General features: G+C 39.4%; 1 protein-coding gene across 2 annotated transcripts in view; it reads right to left on the reverse strand.

Moving 5' to 3' along the window:
• Positions 1-2,976: 2,976 nt before the first annotated feature.
• Positions 2,977-24,415, reverse strand: part of IRAG1 (inositol 1,4,5-triphosphate receptor associated 1) — a 119,511-nt gene continuing 98,072 nt past the window's right edge. Inside the window, exons 18-23 of one of the 2 annotated variants that reach the window (XM_084632705.1) lie at positions 22,087-22,194; positions 19,734-19,798; positions 11,497-11,616; positions 9,462-9,590; positions 6,115-6,344; positions 2,977-4,290 (exon numbers count right to left, since the gene is read on the reverse strand). In XM_084632705.1, coding sequence (XP_084488831.1) covers positions 4,244-4,290; positions 6,115-6,344; positions 9,462-9,590; positions 11,497-11,616; positions 19,734-19,798; positions 22,087-22,194 — 699 coding nt within the window. In that variant the 3' untranslated portion in view covers positions 2,977-4,243. The remainder of the gene's footprint in view (positions 4,291-6,114; positions 6,345-9,461; positions 9,591-11,496; positions 11,617-19,733; positions 19,799-22,086; positions 22,195-24,415) is intronic. The other variant, XM_084632706.1, reaches the window with a different exon arrangement.

Raw genomic sequence — 24,415 nt, forward strand, 5'->3', positions numbered from 1 at the left:
GCAAATATTTGTAATAAAAACTAATAATATAAAGTGAGCACTGTGTACTTTGTATTCTGTATTGTAATTGTAATCAATGTATTTGAAAATGTAGAAAACATCCAAAATATTTAAATAAATGGTATTCTATCATTAACAGTGCAATTAAAACTGCAATTAATCATGACTATTTTTTTTAATCTCATGATTAATTGCTATTACTTTTTAAAATCGTTGACAGCCCTAATAATTAGAATAGCCAAATTCTGTCCAGAATTGTTGAAGTCTATGAGAGTTATGCCTGACTGGATAGTGAGATCAAAAGGGTTTTAAACAAAAACATTAGTGACTGAAGTATTAAGAACCTTTGTAACAGTATAAAGTGTTAAAATGTGAGATTTTTCACAGGCTTTTGGAACAGCTAAAATGGAAATTAGAGAGAAAGAAGCTGGCCTTAGGCCAGGGAAGCAAAATTAGAGTTTGTTTTTCATTTTAACTTACCTGGTATTAGGATCAGTGTTATGACAGACATATGTCTATTAATGCACATTAAACAAATAATTTCTTAGAATATGTGGTCAGGAAAATTGTCAGCATCTGGCGCCAGATTTTTAGAAGTGCTGAAGTTTCACAATAATATTTAGAAATGCTAACAAGCATTGCTAATCTCAGAGAATTTGTGATTTTTGTGAGAGTGACAATCTGACCGTTCGTTGGAGTGTGTCAGAAGACTCCAAACAGGGCTCTGTGGTGCTTGGTAAAGGGACCATGTGGGATGCACAAGGGTGAGGAGCAGTAGAGAGTCTCAGTTCAATACGATCTATTTACAAACGTCAGGACCTTGTTTCAGGGTGCCAACACCACCTGAGGGAGAGAGCGGTGTTTCTAGAATAACAAATGGCCTAATAAAAAGTCTAAACCCTTTACCCAGCTTCTCTAAAAGTGGAAATATTAAAACAAAGAAACTTCAGAAACAGACTTCAACGAGAGACTGCTGAATTGGAATTAATTTGCAAACTGGAAACCATTAAATTAGCCTTGAATAAAGACTGGGAGTGGATGTGTCATTACACAAAGTAAAACTATTTCCCCATGTTTATTTCCCCTCTTCCCCCACTGTTCCTCATACATTCTTGTCAACTGCTGGAAATGGCCCACCTTGATTATCAGTACAAAAGGTGCCCCCCCTCCCCCGCTGGTAATAGCTCACCTTACCTGATCACTCTCATTACAGTGTATATGGTAACACCTATTGTTTCACGTTCTCTGTGTATATAAAATCCCCCTACTGTATTTTCCACTGCATGCATCCGATAAAGTGAGCTGTAGCTCACAAAAGCTTATGCTCAAATACATTTGTTAGTCTCTAAGGTGTCACAAGTACTCCTTTTCTTTTTACAGTTCTCTTGTGGCTTTGTCAGTCTTAACCCCTCTCAGAGGCATAACAGCCCCTCACCTAAAGATATGTCAATCTTCATTCTTCTCCCCTCTCTAGGATACAACAGCAACATCTTCCCACTAGCCCCTCAGAGTAAAAAGGGAGCTTGTGCCCTCCCTGTTCAACAAGTACCAGCCTTGGGGCCCTTAACAATGAAGGAGGCATTAGTTCTGAGTCTGACCCCCAACTCTCTCTCCTTCTCTTCTCCTTCAAAGCTACTTCCTTTGCCTTGCCACAACCACCACCCTTCCTTGGAACTTCATGCAACTTTTCACTGGCTTTTTCAAAATGCCCAACTAAGGTTTTCCCGGGCCTTTCTTTCTCTCTCTCTCTCTGTAGAGACACGCACAGCAGGTCTTGCTTCTTCCCTGGTCTCTCTTTCACACAAGAAAAGAAAGCACCTTATATCCATGCCACCTTTCATATCATGCATTGATGCAAGGCATACATCTCTCATCAGTGTTGGGAACTAGCCCTCCTAGAATTCTACTCATTCTGTCCTGAACATGGCAACAAGCAGTGTCAGGCCTGTACCCTACCATAAAGGGTCAGCGTGCCCTGTTTTACAGGAATGCCAGCAACACCCAAGACTTGTCAGAAGAAAGTTTAAAAAGTCTTTTCCCATTGAGAAAGGAGTCTGCCACTGGTATAGCTAATCCTGAAAAATACCACTGCTTGTTTCTTCTGCATCAGGTGATAGTAGAAGTTGAGAATAATAAATATAAATCAGAAGCTAAGAATTGTAGAAAACTGATAAGGGAAGCAAAAGGCCAAAGGCCAACTCTATGGCTAGTAGAGTTAAGGACAACAAGGAGGAGATTTTAAAGTTTATTAGGAACAAAGAGAATCCTAACAATGGCATTGGTCCATTACTGGTTGGAAATAGTAGAATTGTCAATAGTAATTAAAAAAAAAGGCAGAAATAGTCAATAAATATTTCTGTATTTGTCTGAGAAGAACAGTTAATGTAGTCATATTGTATAATGATGATGTAACATTTTCCATTTCAATAACAACTCCTCAGGAGGATGTTAAACAGCAGCTACTAAATTGCATCCAAGAGTTTTAAAAGAGCTTATCAAAATGTTGATTTTCAATAACTCTTGAAACAATGAGGAAATTCCAAAAGACTGCAAGAAAGCTAAAATTGTGCCAGTATTTAAAAAGGGTAAATGGGATGACCTGGGTATGCAACAGAACGAATGTAAACCATTAAAAAGTGGTGAGATCATTTAACAAAGGCTACTTTCATCTTATTAGAAGACTATGCTGCACACCTTCTTGGCAAATAACAGGTTTCCTTAAGATATACCCAAAGTTCCAGAAGGACATAGATTGCTCTTGCGTCACTGGAATGAGAGTGAGAGGGGCACCAACACTTTATACTTCTATTCAAATTACACAGTAAACCAAGTGGAAGTAAGTGTGGAATGGAAACCTTAATTACTAGCTCATCATTAAATTGTTGTTATGGTTCCTAGCAAGAACCTGTACAGGGGTAGGTCAGTCTTAGATAACGTGCGCGTGTCTTAAATAATTCTTGTGCTGGGGATTGAAAGGACGTTGAAACCATATTTTTATTTCAAAACTCAAGTATGTGATACTATACAGTACAATACTAGCACACTGGTGCAAGGTCTTACAGTGTTACAAATTTAAACAATAGGATACACAAAAATAGTGCCCCCTTTCAATTCTTTCTACTAAAAACATCAGTGCTGTGCATGAGAAACAATAAACGTGGCTTGCTGAAGCAGAAAAATAAATATTGCACCCCAAGAAAACTATTTCCGTATTAATAGTATAAATAATTGACCTATTGTTTGTAATCTGACATGCCTTATGAACACAGAGAATATAAGTTTTCTTTTCAGAGATAGTTAATTAAAATCAGACTGACAAAATTAGATTTTAAAAGTTTTTGAGCACAACCCTAATTTTCACTAAACACAAAAGTATATTCATTAATTAGTTGAACAAGATAAAGTATTTAATACTCTGTTACAGCCACTGTGGGGCTATTATTTTAAGTGGGCAGCTTAATTACAGTAGGTATAAAAATAATCCCCAAATTATTTTTCACTTTATTTCATTTTCATCTTTTAATCCCCTTTAAAACGCCTTGCCCTTTGCCCATCCTTTCCCCCTAAGCCCTTAGTAACCAAAGACTCTGGAGGCTAAATTCTGTATATCTGACCCATGGGAGAAATTCTACTCAAACCAATGGAACAACTCATGGGTGAAATTCACCCTTGAGCAGTGAGCTCCCAAAAGGCCGATGCACTAATTAAGTCCCAGATAGGGTGTGCATGCCCTCTCTACAGGGGCAAATTTCACCTTGTGGTCCAGATCCACCAAAGCACTTACACATATACCTAACTTTAAACATGTGACTAGTCTCATAGAAGTCAGTGGGATTCCTCACATGTTTAAAGTTAGGCACAAACATAAGTACTTTGCTGGATCAGGGCCCATGTGAGTAAGGGCACAGGGATTTGGCCCTGGCTGAACCACAGGAATGATCAGTACCAATGCTTTGTTTTGTAAAGGGCACCTAATCACACTAATGCTCAGGTCATCAAACATACTAATTTCACCATTTGAGTAAAGTCCATCTTTTGGAATGGAGGAGTCTGAATCTGCCAGACCTTCTAGCTGCATCCAAACGGATAGAAAATTTATAAAAACTCAATTGTTTATTTGATTCTTTGCTGTTTACAAATAGAGAACAAATGGCACATTTCCTTTAGCCTTATGGAGCTTCTTTAATCACTTTGATTCCTTTACTCCTCCAGAGATGGTTTTTTTTTTTCAAGCACTATTTGTTTAGCAACAGTGGTGGCCATCTGATATTTTCCTGGAACAACATCTGCCTGAGAAATACGGTAAAAGAAGTGAGTTAGTTAACATTAAAGAGAAAAATCTCTCCGGAGAGCTTTGTTATTTTTGGTGGGAGAAATCGGAGTTAAAACACTTCTGAGTCAATTAAAAACCTTTATTCTCCCAGCTAGTTTCATTTGCTGAGAGTTTGGGGACTATATTGAAAGAAAACATCCTGCTACTGGCTGCAGATAAGTCAGAATTAGGTACTGCACATGGCTTCCTTATCTTTCCCAAGGGGAAACTGCCGTTAGTCACTCAGTAAACTAGATTCATAATCCCACAAAACACCGACACATCTGAGACCCAACAATACTCTCCAGTGTCACACTCTCTTTAAAAGTTCAGTTGTATTCAAGTGCATAGCAATGGAAAGATGAACATACTTGACCAGAAATCCCAACTCAAGTTCTGTAGGTACATACAATATACTCTTAAGTGCCAGACATTTCAGTACCTTAGCCCATGGGTGAATTCTCTTCAAAAATGATTTGGCCATTTTGAAATTATACATGCACAAAAGTGTCGACCTTGGGTAAATATTTTCTTATCCTTCCGTGAGCTTCTATAACTCACCAATAAGTGGCTCATTAAAAATAATTAATCTGTGATGGCCTCATAACTTGTTGGAGCTTTGAAAATATATTAGAACAGCTAACACACACAGCATTTGATTCTAAAATGAGCTGCTGCATGTGCACAGTGACCTCTTTACGTGAGGACATTAAATCAGTAAGCACTTTAAACACACGCAGGGCTCAGCTCTGACTAGTGTTATGATGGTGTGCAAGGGCATGAAAAAGACACAGGGAGTCTCTGTCTCCAGTGCAAGCAGCTGGTCAGAATCCATCCATAGTTCACCTGCTGGCCTTCACCCCTTCTCTTAGTGTGCTGTAGTCTGAGGTTTAGGGGATATGTCTAATCTGCCAACTGTAACTGTTTTGCTGCAATCAATAGCAACTGCTAGTGGGGAGTGCACTGCACTCTTGTTCAGAAGAGCAGCAAAATGCACCGCATAGCATGTCCCTTTGACATACAAAGAGGCTCTGAGACACACTGGGCACTTGGTCTGTTTGCCACACAGACCTGGATTTAGCCCTTAACATGAACCCTCTTCAAACAATGGAGTGGTTTCCCTCTTGCAATGCATTATGAATAGCAATACAAATCATATTTAGTCAGCATTCCATTTTGCACTGTTGCATGATTATTGGGCCAACCTCATCCTTTGGGTAACTCATATTATGGAAATATACCAAGGATAAATTTGGCCCAGTATAATATTTTTAGTCTTCAGCAGAAGGCTTTTCTTTCCCACCCACTCATTCTAAACAAGGACATTACATTTTTAAAAAAATCCTATATATAACTGCTGTGAAAGTTATGACATCAGTCAATAAAAGCCAAGAAATGCAAAGTTAAAGCAAATACTTTATCACTGGTAGCTTTTATAGCTTTCCTCAAAAGTGCATGAATTAAGGTTTAACGTATCAGTCTTCCCTTTGAATATCCTGGCTAATGCTGGTGACTGTCACAACCTTGGCATGATTTAAATGTGACTTTATTTGTATGAAGTCATATCAGTCAGATACAATTATCATGACAAAAAACCAGAAGTATTTATCAGATGGTCAATTTCACTAGGTAAATCACAATCCATTCCCAAGCCTGATGGCATAGAATAACTAGTGTGGCTTACTGATCACATTTAGCAACAGGAAAATGACAAAGTGCTACCTTGCTTTAATAATCGTGTTTTAAAGTGTGTGCTTACTGATGTACCGTAAATATTTTATAATTTGTTTATTATTCTGTGCCTTGCTCATGCTGAAGTCCTGAGTTCCACCAGGAGTATTGCTGGACAGCAGAACAGGTGGTTTTCCCCTCGGGTCCATCTGATAATTCAACACAGGAGTTGTATGAATGGTAGATCCCCAACAGCGCAGCAAAAACGATTATCGCAGCTGCTACAATCCAGACCACATTCCAGTGTTTACACAGTTTTGGGTACAGTATATGTAAATAATTAATAACAACTTCAAGTTTGCTGTAAAATGGAAAAAAGATATAAGTGTTCTTCTTTAATAATTATATACAAGTCAGTTACCTTAATACTTTGACTATTAATAACTTTGCAATTATATGCTGTACCGTCTTGCATAAAAGGACCAACACACTCTGCTAGATAAAAAACATATTGTTATGTCCTTTTTACAAATACATAAACAGAAATGTAGATCCATATTAAGTGAGCTACTTTTCCAGAGTCCCGCACAGGGACAGACTTCCAGTCCCCTGATTCCCTCTTTCAAAAAGGCAGTCCCATTACTAGAATCTGACAATATTTCAGGTCCTGTTTAGCTCATAATTCGCTTAATTTAAATAATTTTAGAATAGTTCCTTTCCAATATAAGTCTCCATGACTTGCCAGTCGGGAGGCTGACCTTCGGACCATGGATGGGCCACATGTTTGCAGAGATTTAGAAGAAGGGTGAATTACAGGGCAAAATATGGTGGCCCCTAGAATGAAGAGGTTTGGGATCTTTGGGTTCCTCCTAGAACTGCCTCAGCTTATGGTCAGATGTTCTACCTATTCTGATCAATGTTCTGTGCTTCTCTAACATACAAATGCCTGTTTTTTAAAATATAAGAATGTGTATGTATAATCAAATAGAATGGGTACATCCGCACAAGAACATCAACCTATCCGCAAGAGGAAAAGGCAATTAGCTGCAGCAAGCCTTGTAAATTATGTATCAAAGGCTTCAGGTCAGGTGTCCAGTACTGGACTCAAAAGTCCCATTAAACAATGTAAGAGGAAGAAGCTTCAGAACCTTTATTAAGTGTTACCGTCCTTTTCAGTACACATCCTAGAATTCTCATCACTTTTGCTCATGATTAGCCCACCTCACACTACAGTTTCAATGTGGTCATATACTGAAACAACGGATGTTCACTATCACCAGCCTAATGATCTTTAAAACAATTTGTTTAAAAAAAATCCTATAACAAAAAACAACATAAAAAACAAACAAAAAACCAACCAATGAAAAAAACCAACCAAACAAAACCCCCCAAACCCACCCTCTTCCATGCTGCATGGTAGAGTTGGTTGGGAACTTTCCATTAAATTTGTTTTTTTCTCCAACAGAAAATGCAGTTTCTATTAAATTGAAAGTTACCCTGCAAAAACCAAAACAAAATGTTTTGGTTTGTTGAACTGACTTGAAGTTTTCTTTTGAGTTAAAAGAAAAGGAGTACTTGTGGCACCTTAGAGACTAACCAATTTATTTGAGCATGAGCTTTCGTGAGCTACAGCTCACTTCATCGGATGCATACCGTGGAAACTGCAGCAGACTTTATATACACACAGAGAATATGAAACAATACCTCCTCCCACCCCACTGTCCTGCTGGTAATAGCTTATCTAAAGTGATCATCAGGTTGGGCCATTTCCAGCACAAATCCAGGTTTTCTCACCCCCCCCCCCCCACAAATTCACTCTCCTGCTGGTGATAGCCCATCCAAAGTGACAACTCTTTACACAATGTGCATGATAATCAAGTTGGGCCATTTCCTGCACAAATCCAGGTTCTCTCACCCCCTCACTCCCCTCCAAAAACCACACACACAAACTCACTATCCTGCTGGTAATAGCTCATCCAAAGTGACCACTCTCCCTACAATGTGCATGATAATCAATGTGTATCATGCACATTGTAGGGAGAGTGGTCACTTTGGATGAGCTATTACCAGCAGGATAGTGAGTTTGTGTGTGTGGTTTTTGGGAGGGGGGTGAGAGGGTGAGAGAACCTGGATTTGTGCAGGAAATGGCCCAACTTGATTATCATGCACATTGTGTAAAGAGTTGTCACTTTGGATGGGCTATCACCAGCAGGAGAGTGAATTTGTGGGGGCGGGTGGGAGGGTGAGAAAACCTGGATTTGTGCTGGAAATGGCCCAACCTGATGATCACTTTAGATAAGCTATTACCAGCAGGACAGTGGGGTGGGAGGAGGTATTGTTTCATATTCTCTGTGTGTATATAAAGTCTGCTGCAGTTTCCACGGTATGCATCCGATGAAGTGAGCTGTAGCTCACGAAAGCTCATGCTCAAATAAATTGGTTAGTCTCTAAGGTGCCACAAGTACTCCTTTTCTTTTTGCGAATACAGACTAACACGGCTGTTACTCTGAAACCTGTCTTTTGAGTTAGTTCAACATTAAACAGTGTTTCCTTATTGTGCCATATTGTCTCATAGGAGTTTCAGTTTGGGCGCCCATTCTCTCTTCAAGACTGGGCTCCCTTGCTAGACTACATCTCCCAGGATACAACAGACAGAGTTTCTGACCAAGGTGCCTGGTGCATCCTGGGAGATGTAGTCCAGCCAGGGAGCCTGGTTCTCAGTGGTGAATAGCAGCATCAGGCACTAGAATTATAGCTCCAAGGAGGCAAACCATTGGGAGTTGCATATTAATAATGTGACTTGAAACTAAGTGTTTTGGGTCAGTTCAACAAACAAAAATGAAACATTTTGATTTGGCAAAATAACAATGTTTGTGTTGCTCAAAAATGTCAAAAATGTTTAGACATTTCCCAATTGGAATTTTTTGGAATAGTTTATTCTGTGAAAAATTTTGATATTTCAACACTGTGTCCCAATTTGGAGCAAAAGCAAATGTTGATATATTAGATTTTCTCATGGCACTGAAATTCTGGTTTTCGCTTGGCTGTATTACACATACTGTAGAGGTTGATTTTTAGCAGGGCTTTTTTGCCTTTGTGCAGACTTGGAAGGCAAAAGGAGCTAGATTTATTTTTGCTTAAGTGACCTTTAAATAATTAACAGATGCAGAAATACACAGGGGAATGGATCTCTTAACTGCACATCTATCTGCTCACCTCTCAGTCAGTATTATCTTTTACAGGTGTTTATGTGAAATGTTGCTTTTACCTAAGCAAGAGACCCTTTGCCCATATGTGAGCTTTCTTGGGTGGTTTTCTTAATGTATAGGTTGAAAAATACATTTTTTGTAATCAGGTCCCGCCTTGATCTGCAGGAGTATGCTTTTGTGAAGGTATCTTGTGACACAGTGCTAAGCAGAAAACTGTGTATCTCAAAGTAAACTGGCCTCCTGGCAGATGCACCACACTGGATTCTCACCTGTTTTTCATGTTATTTATCTCTTCATTTTCACCCTCTGCATGCTCATCAGGGATTTCATTTGTTTTCTCTTCATCTTCCTCTTTTAGCTCATGAAGTTCTTTGGTTTTCTTTAAGCCTTCCTGATAACTTTAAGCATAAAACATATTTCTTAGTCTAGAAGTGCCAAGTAAATATCTCTTTCTTGTTCAGTGAATAACTGGCCATTTAGTTAAAATATTAAATAAAACACAAATACTGCTTGTGGTGTGGTGCCTAGACAACAGGAAAATATTGGCAGAGGCCACTAAGATACCACAGGTTCCCACTGTCCCTTCCTCCAACACAGATTCATATTAGTTAGAAAAAACTATCAGATCATTGAGTCCATCACCTTGCAAATATGGGTTAAAGTTCTCAGTTGATCACAACTGCTGTGGTATCGCAAGAGAGGGGTAGGTTTTGACTCACTTTAGACACTGGACTTTACCAGTTGCTTCCAGTCCATCCCAAAAATAAAGATACACTATTATCATTAGTGTCTTTAGAATGAATTCAGTGCCTTTCCTTACACTTGTCAGGGTGATGGAGTTTTTTCTATGGTATGCACTTGGAGACAGATTGCCCCACTCTCCATTGATTACTCTGAGCTCTTGTGAGTACGAGTGGGTACACAAAGTGCATGAAACTTATGTCTGTGTTGTGCAAAAGGCTATGTCAAGTCATCAGTCTTACTCAGACCCATATAAATTCTCTGCTCAACCTTGTGCATGACCACAAACTCTGCTGTACCCTTTGCAGGATCAAGGCCTAGGGGAGATGTTTTGGGCTGTTCTATCCTTACAATGCTGATGACATTCAGCTTTGCATCTCCTTTTCACTGAGCCCAGATTCTACAGTCTTATTACTCTCCCAACGTCTGACCAAGATTGGTATAGGGATTAAAGGTGACCAGCTGTGACTCAATTCAGATCATACGGAAGTGATTTGCTGGAAAACTGCCCAGCTTTCACCAACTGGGTTCACATGCTTGGAGCTGTTATTGTAGATCTCCTGATCTTGGAGAGCAGTAGGGGCCCATGAAGCCTTTCCTCAAGTACAGATGTCTAGGAGGCTGCAAACATTTCTATATATTGTTGACTTTGCAAGTTATCCAGGACTGTGTTACCTCCAGTTTGGATTAATGCAAGACATTTCATGTAGAGCTACCCTTGAAGTTCATTCAGAACCTATAGCTGGTGCCATATACAGCTTGGGATAAGTTGCTGTGGCCAGGTTCACCAATGGATTCCTGTTCACTTCTGGCTGCAGATCTAATGTTGCTGATGATCTCTGAAGCTCTGAGTGGTCTGGGGTACAATTATCTCAGATAAACCTTTTTACCCAGTATCCCACTTAGCAGTTAACAAGAGCCACCCTGCTAGGTTTATCAGTTCCTAGTGTAAAACTCTTCAGGGCTGGAAGTAGAATTTTCTCAATTGAGAACTCCTGCCTTGGAAATTGCTCTTTTTGGGAGTTTGCTGGAACCACAGCTTAGACTAATGAGCTTCAAGGCGTGATATATGGTAGAGCACAGCTACTTGGGTTAACTATTGTTTTAATTTTCAGTTTGTATCTATCTCTTGTTTGTTTTTATAGCTTTAATAAAATTATGTTCCTTAGTTTATTAAATAAGTGCTAGCTGCTCTGATGCTAGGCAAGCTATTATGCAGGACAGCAAAATAAACAAACATATCAGCACATTGTATAGAGACATTAAAACTATTGCACATTATCAGAATTATTTTAATTTACTGTTTTTAGCCAGGGTAGTTAGTCCTATGTTATTTATTTACACATTACAAAGCAACATATAGTTGATAGTAGGTTTTGTCATTTAAGGGGAATTGAGTAAATGTTATTTCTATCGTCCACTTATGTTGAGGTATTTGGCTCTCATCTTCATGGAGAAGTGAAAGCGGTGCACATACACTTGCCGTTGCCTTATATCATTAAAGGATGTGTCCTAAACTGGTAAGCCCCTCTTGGGGAATTCAGTTCACATAAACACTTTTACCCTTTGTTATAAGCTTCTTCCTCTATCTTGGCTTTTGTCTCACGGTTGATCTCCTCCGAAGATCTCTGTGTCAGCAGAGAAGCAGGCGATTCATGGTCATGCTCTCCATTTGACTTTCCACTAACAAGATGAAAGAAAAAGAGAAAGGAAAAATAGCATTGGAAAGTGTTGTTTTTGGAATACGCAATTGGACAATGATGCAATTCCTTTCATATTCATTCTGATCCTGCTATGATAAACTCAACTGTATCTTTGGGGGAGGTCTGAATTCCTTCTTTTCAACTACCTTGCAGAAAAACCTTGCAAAAGAGAAAAACAATGGTTCTAAGCAAGCTTTTAATTTCAAGATCACTATCTAAAGAGCAGTAACTGACAGGTCTCTAAGGCATTAAATGTTGTATTTTTTTTAGAGAGTTTTTCCCTTGCTCATATTCAGCATTAGTTTGTTCTCTATTTAACCATTTCTCCCTGGACTTTCTAAAAGACTTCCTAGAAATTGGAGCAGGTTATGACAAAGAAAGATAATACAGATAAATACTGCCTATTCACTTAATATTTCTCCTCTTATTTTTCTTCTGCATATTAATCTAACTTCTCATGTGTTGCATATGCTGTATGTATACATTTAGACACGTGTATTTTCATTTTGACTTTAATATCTTTGAATGTTTAGCTTTAATATAAGCCACTGCATATTGCATAATTGTATATATATATATCTGTGAATGATAGAAAGGAAGATGATAATTTATGTTTTGTGAAGAAAGTGTTTTTTTACTTGAAGGATTAAGGGCCAAATCTATATTTAGCCACACAAAATGAAAAAAACTATTTGTCTCTGGATCATAAATCTTAACTCACTTGAAGAATGCTGGAATCTAGAAAAATCAGGGAATAATCTCAGATGTATGTCTTGTCTGAACTTCAAGCAACTAGAACTCTTTTTATAGGCCTGATCTTATTGCCACTGAAGTGAGTGGCAAAACTCCCATTGACTTCAATGGTGTGGGATCGGATCCCATTAGAGGAGGACAGATTATCTGTGGTCAATTGATTCTTTTAAGAGAACATTTATAGCAATTTGTCTTCCTCCCAGTGGGTGGCCAACTGACCAATGTCCCTTGAACTATCACCAGGTGAGGTTTCCTTATTTACTTCTGGAAATCCATCACTTCATGGGCCAAATTTGGCACAGGGCAAATACGCATAACTCTACTGAAGTCAACAGAGCTGCACAAGCTTACACCAGGGAGCCAGTTGGCCCCACATCTTCTACAGACTTACAAGCCATTAACCTGGAATCTTTAAGATATGCGTGTACTACTGAATAATATGGACTTTAAAAAAATAATTTATTGATGAGAAAAGGTAGATTAGATTTCTGATCATTTTGGAATCTCTTTATTGTTACAAGGGATGTATCAAATTTAGGGAAAACTCGATTTGACAAGAGTGGGAATTTTGCTCAAGTAAGGACAGCATGATTGGACCAAAAATTAACAGCTGTATTGCTGAATACCCATTCATTTGTGTTATTTATACCTACTGTTTTCCCAGCTTTAGAATATTAGAGCTTTAAGTAAAGTATAATGGGGACAAAACAAAACATACCTTGAGATTTAAAGCAAACTAAAAAGGTGAAAGTTAGCATTCTTTACCTGATAGGAACTGCATATTTTGAAATTTTCAATTCTGCATAATGCCTAAAGCATCTTAACAAATGTTGATCCAGATTAACACAATATAATGCAAATAATTTCAAATGATATTTAACATAGTCCAAGGTAAGATTGTTAAAAATACACGGTATGCCAAGAAGGTTTTTAGTATTATCTTGTCCTTCAACAAGTTACTTATCTTTTAATTCTGAAATGTCAGCAAGCAACTTCCTTAGAATGTGCAATGTTTCCTGCAAGAGATAAGTGTTTTGCCATGGACAGGAGCCTATCAATATGCTGTATGCTTTCATACACTTGCGTGGCACACAGTTTTTAAGTGCAGCACATCCTGTGTCCACAATGGAAATCCTTTGTCAAAATCTGCACAAACAGCTTGGGTGTGTCTTCTGTTCCCATCTCAAAATATCATGTGTTTATTTTTCAGTCTGTTTCCATATCTTTATCATCAGATTATTACAGAAGCTTTAAGTTTGTCACTGTTTGAACAGGGAAGTGATCCAATGCAAGCCACAAATATACAAAATCTTAAAAAGTGTAGTGTACCACATAATTTGCATTCATAAGTCCAAGAAATTAGTTGCGATAAAACTCAACAGGGTATGTAATTGACACTACCCAAATATTTTTATACCGTCTTCAGAAATTTCTATAGATGCATATGTTTTTCAACAGAGTCGTTCTCTAGGGGCCCGAGACTTCCAGTCTTGCTCATGTTAAGCAGTACCTTATTTGACAAGTAAGTAAAGTACATAAATCCATTTATTCATCTCTCAATATTGATGACATCATAACAGAACTTTCAGACGCCTTCAACAATCCATCACTAACTTCAAGCACTCAGTAGCTGACCTCCCAGTGATCTGCTGCACATCATCCATCCATCTCCTTGCTGGACATCCCCTATTATGATGATCCTGCACTATTCCTTTCCTAATAACTTTCTCAAGGCTATTTCCATCTCTATGTCATTTATGACCAAAGTATATACGTTTGTGTCTGTTGATTTCTGCCGTCAGAGACTGTCTCTCTATAATATTTCTAAAATAGCCATTAGTCTCCCCCCCGCCCAGTCGAGGAGATACACAGGAGTCTTTGCCATCACCAAATTTCAAAAAGCTTCAATTTTTTTTTTGTCACCAGCATTAACTTCCCACAATTCACATCCAAAATCGCTATGGAAAAAGTTAGGCTTTTCATCAGTCACACCTTCGTACATTTCGAGATGCCATGGTTTTTCCATACTTACTTAAGGGAGGCCATAGCTGAGTGAGCCATCCCTAGTCTTCTTCTGAATTCTTTGGAAACATCTCCTTGGTTAGGTAAAATGATCTCAGATAATTAAAATCATTTACTGCCTTACAGCTTGGTCATTAATCATGACGTCTGCTTGCATTCTATTTTTGTTAGTTGCTCATAATATTCTTAGAGGTACCATTTGGGAGAATAGAAGGAGAGGAGATGCTGGCTTGGGAAGCTTAAAAGAAACAACCAGATTCCAAAACAAAAACAAAACAAAAAATACAAACAAACAAACCCCCAAAACAAACAAACCAACCAAAACGACATTCCCTCCCACAAAACCATAAAAAACAAAAACAAACCAACCCACAAAACTCACTAGTATTAAAAACAGAAGGAAAAGTGAATATAGGCACTTGTAGGCTGAATGCTTGCATATCAATAAAGGAAAATATAGAGCAGTAATGGAAGGAAGACATGGCGTGAAGAAAGGTTAAAGGAACTCAACTTAGTGCATGTAACTGAAAGACATGAAGGTATGATACAGCTATACAAATAACTGAGAGGACATAACATGGTGGAGAAAGGCTTATCTGAGGTTGACTATGTATTACAAGAAATAATAATCTTAAATTAAAAAGCAGGCCCATTCAATCACTTACCTATGAGGAACCTATGGGTTTTCTCCTCAGGGCTTGATTCCTAAGAAGGCACCTGGCAACACCACTTGTCATCCCCACAGGGCATTTCGGTTAATGACTCACAATTATGTTCAATATTCTATTCCTCCTGTGTGCATGGTTAGGACTTGTTTGAGGGGGCACTGTTTTCAAAATGTGACATCAAGGTGGCTCGTCAATTGCTGCCAGTGCATCCTTCCAATTTTAATCTTTTGGGTTTCTGCTTTGAAAATCAGTTTTATTTTGATAAGTCCCTCCTGATGGGATTACCCATCTCATACTCAGAGTTTGAAAAATTCAGCACTCCGCTGGAATGGGAAATGGCACGGGAGTCTGGTTTATAGCAGGAGGTACACTAATTGGATGACTTTGTGTGTGTAGGCAGGGCAGATTCTGAGGAGCATGTCAGCCCAGTGGCCACATTCCAAGCTTTGAATGGTAGGATGGGGGTACTTCTGGCCGATGAAGAAAAACAGAGGGACTCCTCTACTTATTGATCCATCTGGAGATTGAGTTAGATATGCCAGATGGTAAATATCTGGACTCCCCCAGGATAAACTGGGGGAACTTCTGGAATTGATCATCAAGGCTAGAGCAGCCAGGAAGTTTATACTGTGGGAGCTGCAGTCTATTATTGGACTTTGAAATGTTGCATGTCAGTTGGTAGCCCCAGGGTGGGCATTTTGCACCAGACTGTCAACTGCCACCTTGGGAATATCGAAGCCCATCCATTTTCAAATGGTTAATAAAGAGATGACGAGGATTTAGGAATCATGGAACAGTTTCTGAATCATTTTAATGGAGTGTCTTTTTGGAGGGAGGAATGGATGATAGAGGCAGAATTAAAGATTCATTACAATGCATCAGGAAGAATAGGTTTTGGGGTATTTTACCAAGGCAGGTGCTGTGCCGAGAAATGGCCCTTAGATTGGATACTAAAAGGTATAATAAAGGATATAACATTTCTGGAATTCTTTCCAATTTGGTAGCAGAAACGATTTGGGGAATGGATTTTGCAAACAAAAGCATGTGTTTTGGACTGACAACATGGCAATAGTACATTTTATCAATTGCCAGTCCTCCAGATTGCCAGGGTTATAAAGCTGGTAGGGGCATTTGTACTACAGTGATTAACTCTTAAAATGTTTCTCTGCCAGAGATGTACCTGGGATTGATAATAGTGTAGCCGATGCATTCTCTCAATTTCAGGTGGACAAATTTCGGGACCTGACACCAGGAACCAACAAGGAACCAGAATTGATACCCAGAACACTCTAGGACCATGGCACATGAAGGCTCTCAGGGCATTAAAGAGATCAGGAGCACCACAAACATTTAGGTCTATGACAAGAGGTTCAATGAGTTTGTGCATTTTCAGAGATGAGGGGCCTGTGGATGACCTGACCTATTCCAGAAGACCAGATACTTCAGTACACAGTGTCACTGGCCCTCTGTGGGCTGGCATCATCTGCCATTTCTGGTCACCTATTAGGCCTTACATTTGTCAGTCGAATGAGAGGTTACCCAGCTCTTTGTAACGGATTCAGAGTCTGGAGGTTTTTAGTAAGGTGGTTTTCGGACAGAGGACCTAGAAAGGATCCCCATTATCCCATCACTGTTCAGACACTTAGGGTTTTGATGCAAGTTCTCCACCAAATACGCAGAAGTGGACCTGAGGTGGCCTTGTTCAAAACTGCAGTCCAGGTAGTGGTTTTTAGAGCTTTCACAGTCAGCGAACCAGTGCCTGCGTGAGCAAGGGATACATCAGAAAGAGCTTTGGAGTGGTGGGATTTACAATGGGAGGGAAGGGTCAGTCATCTTGACCCTGAGGATCTTGAAAACAGATGGGGGAGTGGAAAGAGGAGGACAAGGTGAGTCCAAAATGGGAAGGGGTGAGGTCAGGGTTTAACCAGTGTGGGCATTAAGGACTTATATAGCAACGAGACAGGTTGGGGAAAGGCCCCTCTTTATTCACAGGGATGGAAGAATCCTCATAACATATACTTTTATTACAATTTTCAGAAAGGGGTTTACAAAGTTGGGGCTACCAGAGCATTAATTTAATTCCCACTCATTCCAAATCGGGGCTGCAACAGCTTTGGCCCAACTTGGGTGAGGGGTGACAGTGATGCAGGCAATTGGTCAAGAGCATTCGAACGTATACAGGATGTAGGGGAGACCCCAGGTAGAGAATCAAAGCTAATTCTCCTGTGCTTCCAATTTCAGAATCATGCAAACAGGCCAAACGAGCGGTGCTGTGGGATCTGAGAGCACAGCATTGTATACTGGGTGCTTAGGTGGCCTTCCAGGTTGTCTGGAGGGTAACAGCTGGGTCTTGGTAGTGAAGCAATCCTGAGCTGGCATGGAAGGAGAGGCTTGCTCTTGAACCAGCTAATGTCCCCCGTATACTCTTTGGAGGCCCAGGAGCAGGCACTGGATGTGATTATTGTTCACCTTGGTGAAAACGATTTGGGAAGGTGTAGGGGAGTTAACTGATGATCAGAGCTAAGAGGGATTTGGGGCAGATCCAGGATTTTTTCCCTGGAATGACAATTATTTGGTCTGACATATTACAGTGCAGGGTGTGGCAGGAAGCTGTGAAGCATCCATGGATTGATATGACTGGGGGATATATGAATAGGGATGTGACTAAATTCATGGGTAATGAAAGGGGTTGCATAATTCTTCATCTGGACATATCTTACGGGGCACCTAAGTTATTTAGGGAGGATGGGGTACACCAATGCAACTAGAGACCTTTCTGTCCACTATAAAGGAAGGAATCAGTAACTATCTTGGAAACTGGCGGGGGATGGGCCAGAGGCAGCCAAGCTCATTGTGGCAGATGTCCAGTGCAGGTACTCAGTATGGAAGGGATATGGTTATCAGATAAAATGGATTCAAAGAGGCTTTGAAGGAAAGCATCCCTTAAGGGAGCTGAGGAAGTGGGAGTTGGGAGCTCCTACATCTGGTACACCAAGGAGTCAACCCTCTTTCCTTTTACAGCCCCCCCTCAGCGATGGTAAAGAAGGGCCCCAGCAGCAGGATGTCTGGGACTAAATTGGAAATTAGGTGGAAATGATGATGATCTGCACTGTACAATTTATTGCTGGCTACTCTCAGATATTTTAAGTGAATAAATTTGTGGCCTAATTAAACGACATCCATTACCTCTTGCCTTTCCGCTGGTGCGACCAGACAACAAAGCACCCGTCAACAAAGGTCATTGTACCATCATCAGTGCAGACGTTCGAGATGAGATTATATAACATAACAAGGGGAATACTGGGCAAGAACTGTGTTAGATGCAAGGGTTGGATTGAGACCCTTTTATTCTGCATTATGGTTCAAAAGAGGGGAGCAGGAAGAGGGGAAACTGTTTGGTATTAAAGAGTATACTTAAGTGTCAAATGAAAGAAAATTAAAAAGCAGGATAAGTTGATACACTACAAAGAACACTGTGGGTGGACAGTCTGCAGTATGAACAAAATATGTGCCCAGACAGGCAAAAATGAGGAATATTTAAATTAAAGAAGGACTGTTATTTCACAAACTGAAGAATGAAAGAAACAGAGCTCTCTCTAGGGGCTAGTTTGCTGGACCTTTGCGGGGGCAGTACAAGGTGCACACAGCTTTGCAGACTACACTTAGAACCAGCAGCTGGAACTCAGATCTAAGGCTCAAAAAAAGAAAAATGAGGAACACAGTGGGGGAAAGGACCAGAGACAGGGAAGAAAGACAGAGTTTTTCAGGCTGAAAGATACATCAGCACTGTGATGTGATGAAAAAGATCCAGAGAGATGGTTTCCGAGATAATACAGCAGACAAAAGCTTTAGAAAGCATGCTCAGGAACTGTTCTATTGTGTGCTGAAATTTTTCTGGATGTACTCATTTCCACTTTCATCTTGCTTAAAAGCGGTATGAAACATACACAAAATGGGTACAATACAGACCTGAAATCTAAAAACATGTCTAGATTTAAATCCAAACCACTGAAAGATTTGCACAGCATCATCACGAGGGTCAAATAATTAAGCAGCAATTTTTTTTAAATGTGGCACTAAATAAATCATGACCTCTCAAATCTCAGTGCACAGAACCATTCTATACTGTGGAGTACAGTTCATGCACTGCAGGGATGAGAAAAAGCTGGTGGGGTTTTGAGTTTTGTGAAACCTTTAGAACTTTTGTACAAATGATAGGTTTCTGAAGCTTTGTAGAGTTTCATGAAACATTTTTATTGTACTTTGAATCCTTTATTTTCCAAGGGAAATTTAATTTTTAAAAGTAAGTGTTTCTAGTGGGGCCTGGGCTAAACAAACAGATGACTGCCTGTGTAGATCAGATTGCAGGATCAGGGCCAAGTTTTGTAGAAATGGAATTGCTGATTTTCTAAAAAAGTTACATTGCTTCATTAAGTTACAACTTCATACTTGAAACAGGAAATGCAAAAGATAATCACTCAGTAGTAGAATAATAGGGTCAAATCCTCAGCTGGTGTATATCAGTATAGCTTCATTGACATCAAGGACCATAATCCTATCATTTTAGTTCCCTTACAGAAATTGTTGCATTTTTATATCAAATACATTCGTTGTCTAATAAATCCAATATGAAAAACAACCTAAGAACACTCACTTCTCTAGAAGGGCTGGTAGGGCAGGTGTAGATGTCAGACTACTTCTTCCATTGGGTGATTCAGCCTGTAAATTGAAAACATGAGAAATAAAATGTTAAATTCCATGCAATGTTAGGTTTCATGAATTGATTTCTAATGCAACTTCAGTATGATGATAAAGTTAATGGGTTTCTTACCTGAAGTTTTTCTTCCAAAATACATCACACAAAATCTCCTGAAAATTGAGCTCTCAAACTACTTCTGTAAACAATGAATCATAGAATCATAGAATATCAGGGTTGGAAGGGACCTCAGGAGGTCATCTAGTCCAACCCCCTGCTCAAAAGCAGGACCCATCCCCAATTAAATCATCCCAGCCAGGGCTTTGTCAAGCCTGACCTTAAAAACTTCTAAGGAAGGAGATTCCACCACCTCCCTAGGCAACGCATTCCAGTGTTTCACCACCCTCCTAGTGAAAAAGTTTTTCCTAATATCCAACCTAAACCTCCCCCACTGCAACTTGAGACCATTACTCCTTGTCCTGTCCTCTTCTACCACTGAGAATAGTCTAGAACCATCCTCTCTGGAACCACCTCTCAGGTAGTTGAAAGTAGCTATCAAATCCCCCCTCATTCTTCTCTTCTGCAGACTAAACAATCCCAGTTCCCTCAGCCTCTCCTCATAAGTCATGTGTTCCAGACCCCTAATAATTTTTGTTGCCCTTCGCTGGACTCTTTCCAATTTATCCACATCCTTCTTGTAGTGTGGGGCCCAAAACTGGACACAGTACTCCAGATGAGGCCTCACCAATGTCGAATAGAAGGGGACGATCACGTCCCTCGATCTGCTCGCTATGCCCCTACTTATACATCACAAAATGCCATTGGCCTTCTTGGCAACAAGGGCACACTGCTGACTCATATCCAGCTTCTCGTCCACTGTCACCCCTAGGTCCTTTTCCGCAGAACTGCTGCCTAGCCATTCGGTCCCTAGTCTGTAGCTGGACTTTAAAAATTACGAGTAGCTGTTTTTGCCACTTTTGTGCCTCTCTCTCTACCTTACTTCCGTTATATATGTGTTGTTTAGTCTCTTCCTTTTGTTGTGCACTGACTACTGGATAGTATGTTGATTATTTTCCCGTCTCTTCCTTTTCTGTAAATTGTGCTTCCTCTGTTGGGTTTTCAGTGAGAAATTTTAACAATGAATTTTTCACCTCCATTCATGTCTTTAAACAATTCGTGTGGGCACATAATGACATAATATGGTCATGCAATCATGTTGTTTTTTAAATTGAATTCAATTTAAAGATCAATTTCATTTTAACTCCCACTCAGCTAAAAATACTGTCCCTTTGAAGACATTTCCATCAGACGTGCTGCTCTTCAGCTGCTTGTCTGCAATAATGCCCATTAAAGAAGCTTTGGCCTTCCAGTAGAGAGCCTTGACCATACATCTTTAAAAGTTTTAGATCTGTCATCTTGGATCTGTTAGTCTATCCTTGAAGCTAGGAGTACCTGGTACATTTTGCACTGGAGTAATACGTTATGTAGATTTGTTAAGCTCAAGTTTTATTTGGTTCTTCTTTAATGTGCAAACAATATATAGTACCAGATTATGCTGCTGTAAACAAAAAAGACAACACAGGAGCTGAATATGCTACTTATCCCAGGCTATAGTGGGAGTTGTACATTTCTGTTGTATGAGTTTTTCAGTTTGGGTTTATACTGAAGACTTTTGTGACAGTTGATTAGAAGAGCTGTCACAATAACAGAGCAGTAAATGACTGAAATTATCATCCCCTCTGGGTTCTACTGTGGAGGTTATTTTTACTTTTTTATGCATAGTACATTACCACTGAATAAACAGAAACTATAACGTAGAATCTGATTGTACCTTGACTTGCCTCGGGGCCCCAGTGAGCCAACATACAGCGTCACTGGGTTCCTAAGGTAAGCAGCCAAGGAAGCTGATTCGGAGGGGGTATTTCCTTTATGCAGCATGGGCTACATAGCCACCTGTGACTATCCCCATCACAAAGGTTGGGTCACAGATTCCACACAGGCTCATGGCACTGGGAAATTCCCTGTGTGTCTTAATGAAGACCTAATCAACAAGGTAGGCTTGGGGGTGTGAGGCTTCTTAGAAGTGTTTCCTCAAGCTTGGGGGTCTCATACATTTTTGTGCTGAGAAAAGGTGAGGAGAGACTAGCATGGATATTCCCAATTTAAACCATATACTTGAGTGCAGTTTGAATCACTCAAATTTGCAATGTCAAATGGGCTCAGATTTTTCAGAAATGTTTGCTCAGTTCGATATGACACGGGTTTAAGAAACATGTTAATTTCTTTAAATTATGGACTTATTTTTACTTACCAGAGATGGCATTGAAGGTATGGGTGACGTAGTAGGTGACTGGCCGGGAATGTGTAATGAGTTAAATTTAGGAACAACAGCAACACTGACTCTCCTCCGAGGCATATTCTGTCATTAAACAACAAACTTTATCATACAAGAAGCTCAACTGAAGGATAATTCTCTGTGGTTGGTAGGTATTGTAAACAAGCAGATTCATACAATCCACGCAACAGAAATATTCTAACCTATACTAGCAGCAGCAAACACAATTATCTATTTTGGATGAGACATACATAAAACTACATTAAGAGAATGTTAATATTGCAAAAGTCAGGAAACGGTAGCATGTCCAACCTTAATTCTTCCCCCTTTGGGCGTATCCATCATGATTAGTCTAAGTGCATGATCACATATTGCTTCTTAAATAACACAATTTTACAATAGTATTATACACTTTTTTTCTACAAAATTAGACACACATCTAGCATTCTGTAGTACTGTGTATCACTCCTTATATACCAGACAAAGACCATGACCATCCTTTATAAGAAAAGTACACAGTAAATTTACACAATATATTACAATATATACAGTATATTACGGATTAAATGTAACAGAATAATAGTGATTTTTTTGCTGGTAAAAATAGGTCAGATAAGTTGGCAGATAAATTAATTTTGTAGTTAAGTGCCTCATTCCTTGATATGCACCTAAGTGAGTTGGCACTTCCTATTGGTTGAAAAGAAAAGGTCTGATAAATGGCTGCTGACTAAGGTCCTGATTCAGAAATGTATCTATTCAGAAACACACTTGAACACCTGCTTACAGTGAAGTAAATAGGGACTTAAATGCTAACTTAAAAAGTTAAGCACATACTTAAGTGCTTTCCTGAATTGGGGTCTAAAAGTATTAAAGCATACTTTAGGAAAGACTCTTTATATTGATTGTAGTCTAACACAATAACATGATATCAGTTTAAGTATAAATAAGAAGATGATATATATAAGGTAGAAGGAAAATTTATACAATATTATAAATTTGAGAAACAGCATGTGATCATATAATTAAAGACTATCAACCTTCAACTTCTCCTGCTGGCAGGAAGGCTGGGTTCAGTCCATTACTGTTTTAATCATAAAATGTCCCCTAAAATATTAACAACCAAACAAACATGGCCCAGTTTGGCTAAAAATACTAAATTCCATCCCTTCTCACACATTGATGCTGTATTTTGGGCAGCTCATTGTTGAAAATCAATCAAAAACCATTAATGTGGAGAGAGTGGACGGATAAGGGGATAATTTGGGTCTCTGGATTGAGGATCAAGTTTCTTCTTTTCCAAGTACTCTAACTACAGTACTATTTACCTGGTCCAGTGGCATGGCATTACCCACAGTGTAAGCACCTCTTGAAGGACATATTTGGTCCGGATGCACTGGGAGCAGCAGAGATGCCAGAATTATAGTCGATGTGGAGAGAGCTCCATCTCTAGGTACACCCAATCAACTGCAGCCTGACTTCCAGGCCCAAAAGACCCTTCCTAATTCAGATTGCCTGTGCCAGGCCTGAAACAAAGATTTGTGTATATTTTTGAGCCCTAGACAATGGGGAAATGCCTTGCAAAACATTAAAACTCTGCAACTGATCTATGATTAAGGCTAATGTAGCCACAAATTTTATTTTGTTCACACGGGTCCCCACATAGATTACAGCGCATGGATCTTGCCAAAACAGACTGTTGTTGGAGATGTGGGTCTTCTGGAACCACACTGGCTCACATGTTTTGGGACTGTTCCAGGATACATTTGTTTCAGCTAGAATAAGTAGTAAGGTTAGTATGATAATAGATACCTCCTTAAAAATTACTTCCCAGAACTGTTTTTTGGGATATAGCTCATCATCTTGAAAACTCTCCAACTCACGGAAAGCTTAGTTCTCCAGAGCAGTGCTTGTAGGCAAGTGACTCATATTGCTTAGATGGAAGAGCAGACTGTCTCCAGGGATAGAAGCTTGGGTCAGCGACTTGGCTGACCTAGCAGCTAAAGAGCAGGTACTGTTTCAGAGAAAGACTTCAGACAAATCTTAAAAGTTTTAGTCTACTGTCTTAGAAACTTTTTATTAATCCATAGTGGATGGAAACCAATATGTCAGTCTCCTTTCCCTCTTTTCCCATTCCTTTACATTGTTTGGTCTTTTGTTTCTTCTTCAGTTGCTCACCCCGCTTTTTTTAAAATAAATAAATACAATGTAAACAAAAAAAGACTATCAAAATGCATATAGACACGAAGAGGAGTTAAAATGGTATGTGCAACCTTAGCTTGGTAGTTCCTGACTTCTGAGTATAAAC

This window comes from Lepidochelys olivacea (genome assembly GCF_965140295.1).
Source record: "Lepidochelys olivacea isolate rLepOli2 genome assembly, chromosome: 6".
In the NCBI taxonomy this organism is placed as follows: Eukaryota; Metazoa; Chordata; order Testudines; family Cheloniidae; genus Lepidochelys; species Lepidochelys olivacea.